The following is a 7,396-nucleotide window of genomic DNA, read 5'->3' as shown; positions in this document are numbered from 1 at the left end:
TAGGTGGCTGGCAACAGCGTGCAGAGCCGTTTGACCTGGTGGGAGGGTTACTCTCCTACCCAGGACCAGCAAGAGGCATGCAGGTGGCACTTACTGCCCCGTGTGGTGACAGTAGGTACTACAGGGGCATGCCATTGCCGTCCACATTGATCTTCACCGCCATGATGCGCCGCTGTGACCTCTGCTGGGCGATGCGACGCTTGTGCTTTTCCAATCGGCTTATCCCTTTCTTAAAGCCTGTCTACAGTCGGGAACCAATCACATTCAACTCCTTACCATCCTTCCTTTACTGATGCCCAAGTAGTGACAAAACAGCTAACAAGCTACAATTCAGACCCAGTTCAGTCACACCTAAGGTAACATAACTAAAATAACAATTTCTAGGTCATGTCCAGAATGCAGGTCTGATGAGAAAATGATTGGTCTGGTCAAGACAGTCAAAATAAATGGACAACTATCATGGGTCCTTCTCTCTGGCAGACAGATGGACAGCCAAACACTCACTGCTCTGGACTCGCTCTCCACGTTCCATTTGGGCCGCACAACGTAGTCCTTGTTGGATGGCATGGGCACCCTGGCTCGGGCACAGAACCCAGGGTCGCCTGGGCGCAGAGCTCTGTCGGGCAACAAACACAGGAGGGGTGTCAGCAGAAAGCAACATACACAGACTCAAGACAGACATACAAAGGACTCAGCTACTCACTTCTCTTCTCCTGTCAGTACTTTCTCCAGGTCTCTATGAGGAGTCTGTCCCCCTGAGCTGTAGAGAGGGAGAGAGATACTGTCAACTCTCTCTGGTCCTGAGTGACCACTGACTGCTTAGGCCACACACAATTTACCAAATGTAAATGTTCAGCTACAGTAGCACTCTGCACACTGGTCTTAAGTCTTAACACATGCCATACTACCACTTCCCTGTTCTCAAAGGGTTCAAGTTTGAGAGTAGTAGCAAAGACAGGCAGAAACTGCTTCTTCAATAAAAATCCCAGATCACACTTATAGACTATGTCATGGCAACGTTGGCTAGCTAAGCTCATGCGTAGAAACACGTCATCGGGTCTAACCCTCTTCTCGCGCCGAACTACACATGCGCATCATGTCAAATCAAACGCACCTCTTCGATATAAAGTTGTTTTTGAGAAAAATGTAAACGTGTCAATTTCATGAGGTTGGAGTAATAACATGTTCACTACTTAAACATTGGCTCGAATCTAGGTTGTGCTTTTCGATTGAGAAAATGAACTAAAGAATAATTTCACTTCTCAAACCCCACAGGAAAGTGCTGTTTGAATGAATGCTTATGAGCCTGCTGCTGCCAACCAACGCTCAGTCAGACTGATCTATCAAATATTAAAATCATAGACTTCATTTTAATAAACACACAGAAATACGAGCCTTAGGTCAGTAATATGGTCAAATCCGGGAAATTATCATTTCGAAAACAACATTTATTCTTTGTGAAATACGGAACCGTTCTGTATTATATCGAACGGGTAAGCAACCCTAAGTCTAAATATCGCTGTTACATTGCACAACTTTCAATGTACAATTCCGGCAAATTAATTACGGTCTTTGTTAGGAAGAAATGGTCTTCACACAGTTCGCAACGAGCCAGGCAGCCCAAAATGCTGCATACAGTGGGGCAAAAAAGTATTTAGTCAGCCACCAATTGTGAAAGTTCTCCCACTTAAAAAGATGAGAGAGGCCTGTAATTTTCATCATAGGTACACTTCAACTATGACAGAAAAAATTAGAAAAAAAATCCAGAAAATCACATTGTAGGATTTTTAATGAATTTATTTGCAAATTAGTGGAAAATAAGAATTTGGTCAATAACAAAAGTTTCTCAATACTTTGTTATATACCCTTTGTTGGCAATGACAGAGGTCAAACGTTTTCTGTAAGTCTTCACAAGGTTTTCACACTGTTGCTGGTATTTTGGCCCATTCCTCCATGCAGATCTCCTCTAGAGCAGTGATGTTTTGGGGCTGTTGCTGGGCAACACAGACTTTCAACTCCCTCCAAAGATTTTCTATGGGGTTGAGATTTGGAGACTGGCTAGGCCACTCCAGGACCTTGAAATGCTTCTTATGAAGCTACTCCTTCGTTGCCCGGGCGGTGTGTTTGGGATCATTGTCATGCTGAAAGACCCAGCCACGTTTCATCTTCAATGCCCTTGCTGATGGAAGGAGGTTTTCACTCAAAATCTCACGATACATGGCCCCATTCATTCTTTCCTTTACATGGATCAGTCGTCCTTGTCCCTCTGCAGAAACACAGCCCCAAAGCATGATGTTTCCACCCCCATGCTTTACAGTAGGTATGGTGTTCTTTGGATGCAACTCAGCATTCTTTGTCCTCCAAACACGACGAGTTGAATTTTTACCAAAAATGTTTGGTTTCATCTGACCATTTGACATTCTCCCAATCTTCTTCTGGATCATCCAAATGCTCTCTAGCAAACTTCAGACGGGCCTGGACATGTACTGGCTTAAGCAGGGGGACACGTTTGGCACTGCAGGATTTGAGTCCCTGGCGGCGTAGTGTGTTACTGATGGTAGGCTTTGTTACTTTGGTCCCAGCTCTCTGCAGGTCATTCACTAGGTCCCCCCGTGTGGTTCTGGGATTTTTGCTCACTGTTCTTGTGATCATTTTGACCCTACGGGGTGAGATCTTGCATGGAGCCCCAGATCGAGGGAGATTATCAGTGGTCTTGTATGTCTTCCATTTCCTAATAATTGCTCCCACAGTTGATTTCTTCAAACCAAGCTGCTTAGCTATTGCAGATTCAGTCTTCCCAGCCTGGTGCAGGTCTACAATTTTGTTTCTGGTGTCCTTTGACAGCTCTGTGGCCTTGGCCATAGTGGAGTTTGGAGTGTGACTGTTTGAGGTTGTGGACAGGTGTCTTTTATAATGATAACAAGTTCAAACAGGTGCCATTAATACAGGTAACGAGTGGAGGACAGAGGAGCCTCTTAAAGAAGAAATTACAGGTCTGTGAGAGCCAGAAATCTTGTTTGTAGGTGACAAAATACTTATTTTCCACCATTATTTGCAAATAAATTCATAAAAAATCCTACAATGTGATTTTCTGGATTTTTTCTCTCTCATTTTGTCTGTCATAGTTGAAGTGTACCATCTTTTTAAGTGGGATAACTTGCACAATTGGTGGCTGACTAAATACTTCTTTGCCCCACTGTATACCCTGACTTCTCTTGCGTTCAGTTCAAGCAAAGTGACAATTTCCCTAGTTAATATTGCCTGCTATCATGAATTTATTTTAACTAAATATGCAGGTTAAAAAAATATATACTTGTGTAAAAATATACTTGTGCATTTATGTTTATGGTTAGGTACATTGATGCGTTGATTGTGCTTTTTACGCGAATGCGCTTTTGTTAAATCATCACCCGTTTAGTGAAGTGATTTGATGATAATTTAACAGGCACCGTATTATATGCAACGCAGGACAAGCTAGTTAAACTAGTGATTATGTTAAGATAAGTTTAATGTTAGCTAGCAACTTACCTTGGCTCCTTGCTGCACTCGCGTAACTGGTGGTCAGCCTGCCACAGTCTTGTGGATTGCAATGTAATCGGCCATAATCAGCGTCCAAAAATGCCGATTGTTATAAAAACTTTAAAAATCGGCCCCAATTAATCAGCCATGCCGATTAAATCGGTCGACCTCTAATAAAGACCCATGCACCAGAGGGGGAGAGCAACAATATTTTCTGACAGGACATTTTGCCCTGCTTTGGTGGAATTCTTTGTTCTGTCTAGACTACATTACTCTTGAGTTCTGTATAACATTTAATGAAATAAGCTATAGCAAATGGGAAAATTACTCTTAAAACTTCTTGACCATACTTGAGACGCAGACGTCTCAAGTATGCCCCTGGAAATGCAAATGCGCTACGCTAAATGCTAAATGTACTCGTTACAACTCAATCTTTGATCAAAATTCACAAGCAGGGTATTGAATTAAAGCTACACTCGTTGTGAACCTAGCCAGCAAGTCAGATTTTTAAAATGCTTTTCGGCGAAAGCATGAGAAGCTATTATCTGATAGCATGCACCCCCCAAAATGCCAGCACGACACGTAAACAACAGATTTTGCGGTAGCCGGCGCTACCCAAAACGCAGAAATAAAATATAAAACATTCATTACCTTTGACGAGCTTCTTTCTTGGCACTCCTATATGCCCCATAAACATCACTATTGGGTCTTTTTTTCGTTTAAATCGGTCCATATATACCCAAAATAGCTTTGTATGGAAGCTGTGTCATTCAGAAAAAAACATCGTTTTTAAACGCTGCGTAATTTTTTAAAATTAAAAAAGTCGACGATAAACTTTCACAAAACACTTCGAAATCCTTTTGTAATCCAACTTTAGGTATTAGTAAACGTTTATAATCTATCAAAATGATTACAGGGCGATGTATTTTCAATAGGTCTTCGCTTGCAAATCAATGGCTGCTAATGTCTTCATCAACTACATCCGGGTGAAGACTGGGAAAATGGATGCCAGATAGATGGATTTTCCAACAATTAATTCAATTGAAAATGAGGACAATGGCGACATCGTGTGGAATTTGTATGAATTGCAGGCAGGTCGATATTAAATTCTGTTCTCTTTTAACAACTCGTGGAAGTGACTTATGGAAATTATTTTTAGCTTTCAGAGAGCAGTTTTTCTTGCGTTTTTCAATGAAACACACAATCTGTTATAGTCACAGCCGTGATTTAACCAGTTTTATAAACTTCAGAGTGTTTTCTATCCACACATACTAATCATATGCATATACTATATTCCTGGCATGAGTAGCAGGACGCTGAAAAGTTGCGCGATTTTTAACAGAATTTTCGAAAAAGGAGGGGGTAGAAGTAAGAGGTTAATGTCACTTGTGTGCTGCCTGAACTGACTCAGTTCTTTAGGTTCTAACATAACCTAGTATCAATACAGCATTGAACTATCAAAACATGATGCACACACAAACAAAACGTACAGGCTACACGAAGAAAAACTAAACACCCCAAAAAACGAGTTGTTCATTCCTCAGCTGGAAAGAGATGTCATTTGAAGAGCAAAACGGTATGAAGAGCACAAAGGGTAGGGTTAATTAAGGTCAGCGAGAGGGCAAATGGCCAGACAACCTTCACTACTAACTGAGGGAAGCTATACTCTGCTTTATGCCAAGATCGAAACCCTGGCCCAGTGATCCATTTTAGCTTCTGACAGACATGGTTAGAGTTACAACAGCAAACACTGATCCAGCATGATTCAAATGAAGAGAATCTCCCACACAAACAATACATTTACAAAGTAGCCTTTCGAATCCCAAACAAAATGGAAAAAGAAACAAACTCAAAATTAAGCAACCGACACAACGAAGCCTCAGTAAAGCTAGGCTCAATTTGACTCTATCCTCTATCATTCATACCAACAACTATCATCGTCTTTGTGTGTGGGGGGGGGGGGGGGGACGACATCAAGCATAACAACCTGGAGAGGTTGAAAATCTGACTGCAGCCAAAGTCACTCGGGAGGCGGAGCAACCATGCAACCACACTGAACCTGAGTTGCTGCGGGGAGAAGACATCCGGTTCCTTGGACCTATCCACCGTTTGGGGCTGACTGGGGGGAAAGGAAGGGAAGGAGGGACCACATCGAGAAGTATAGACAGATGTCATGAAAAGAGGGGATTTGACAAACATGAGAATGACAGTGAAAGGAGGAGAGAGGACTGAAAAGTGGATGGAGGATTTGATAGGACAGTGGGACAATGAGCTGGAAAGGGTGGGAGGGGGTTGGTTGGAGAACAGATCATGTCTACAGTGATAATGTGAAACAACCGCATGTGTGTTTCAGGAGTATATTGTATAACGAGTGTGTGGTACATCTACGCGTGTCAGGGTTTTCGTTAGTCGGCAATAGGCAGATGGAGAAAAAATTAAGCAGATAAAAAAAGACCAGGAGAAAATAAATTCCATTGCAAAATAATGCTTTTTATTAAATTGATGGAAATACATTTGACTGTCATGCTTATAAATCTATAGGTTAATTTGCATAATTTTATGGGATTAAATTGGCCCGTGTGTATTTTCATTAGTTGTTGGATAAATAAGATGCATGATGACTATCACACACGCACAGCCTATTTTGAGCGGGATTTCACCTGCAGTTCCTCAGCTGGAGTAAAACATGGTTTTATATGCCCATTTATTGTGCAACAATTATAAATCCAGTTAAAAACAGTTTTGGGACACGATTGAAATGCACTACCATTTTTATTTCTCAACTGGTAGTTGAAGCACGCATCGCATTCACCATTAAAGTGCAGGCAACAGGCTATCAGTGCGTCAACCACCACTTTACAATGTGAGCAGGGGGCAGTATGCATTTTGAAAACATACTTGTTTGAACCCTGAACATTTTATTACATTATGAGGTATGTCTTACCTTGCTTCAAAGTAGCCTATAGGCAAAATCCAACCATGTAAACATGGAGGAAATTATTTTATTAAAAAAGACAATAGAAAAGAAAAAAAAGACACCAGTCTTAATGTCAACAGTGAAGCGGCGACTCCGGGATGCTGGCCTTCTAGGCAGAGTTGCTAAGAAAAAGCCATATCTCAGACTGGCCAATAAAAGAAAATATTAAGATGGGCAAAATAACACAAACACTGGACAGAGGAACTCTGCCTAGAAGGCCAGCATCCCAGAGTCTCATCTTCACTGTTGACGTTGAGACTGGTGTTTTGCAGGTACTATTTAATGAAGCTGCTAGTTGAGGACGTGTGAAGTGTCTGTTTCTCAAACTAGGCCTCCCACTACTCTTTCTATTCTGGTTAGAGCCAGTTTGCCCTGTTCTGTGAAGGGAGTAGTACACAGCGTTGTACAAGATCTTCAGTTTCTTGGCTATTTCATGCAAGAAATTGCCTTCATTTCTCAGAACAAGAATAGACAACTTTCAGAAGAAAGTTCTTTGTTTCTGGCCATTTTGAGCCTGTAATCGAACCCACAAATGCTGATGCACCAGATACTCAACTCGTCTAAAGAATGCCAGATTTATTGCTTCTTTAAATCAGAACAACTGTTTTCAGCTGTGCTACCATAATTGCAAAAGGGTTTTCTAATGATCAATTAGCCTTTTAAAATGATCAACTTGGATTAGCTAACACAACCATTGGAACACAGGAGTGATGCTTGCTGATAATAGGCCTCTGTACGCCTATGTAGATATTCCATTAAAAATATATATTAAAAAAAAAATAATCTGCTGTTTCCAGCTACAATAGTCATTTACAACATTAACCATGTCTACACTGTATTTTTGATCCATTTTATGTTATTTTAAATGGACAAAAGATGTGATTTTCTTGCAAAAAACAT

The 7,396-nt window shown here is 41.2% G+C and overlaps 1 protein-coding gene across 13 annotated transcripts in view; it reads right to left on the bottom strand.

Moving 5' to 3' along the window:
* LOC139393152 (protein IWS1 homolog) overlaps window positions 1-7,396 on the bottom strand; it is a 35,738-nt gene that overhangs the window by 1,063 nt on the left and 27,279 nt on the right. For 4 of the 13 annotated variants that reach the window (XM_071141542.1, XM_071141539.1, XM_071141540.1 and 1 more), the window contains 3 exons: window positions 704-760; window positions 505-616; window positions 95-241 (listed from right to left, as the gene is read on the bottom strand). In XM_071141542.1, the coding sequence (XP_070997643.1) occupies window positions 119-241; window positions 505-616; window positions 704-760 (292 nt within the window). In that variant the 3' untranslated portion in view covers window positions 95-118. Of the gene's footprint in view, window positions 1-94; window positions 242-504; window positions 617-703; window positions 761-5,506; window positions 5,639-7,396 lie in introns of all 13 variants that reach the window. The other 9 variants (XM_071141541.1, XM_071141536.1, XM_071141537.1 and 6 more) reach the window with 5 other exon arrangements.

Source organism: Oncorhynchus clarkii, chromosome 33, assembly GCF_045791955.1.
Source record: "Oncorhynchus clarkii lewisi isolate Uvic-CL-2024 chromosome 33, UVic_Ocla_1.0, whole genome shotgun sequence".
NCBI classification, from domain to species: domain Eukaryota; kingdom Metazoa; phylum Chordata; class Actinopteri; order Salmoniformes; family Salmonidae; genus Oncorhynchus; species Oncorhynchus clarkii.
This window is presented reverse-complemented; position numbering and strand designations above follow the sequence as displayed.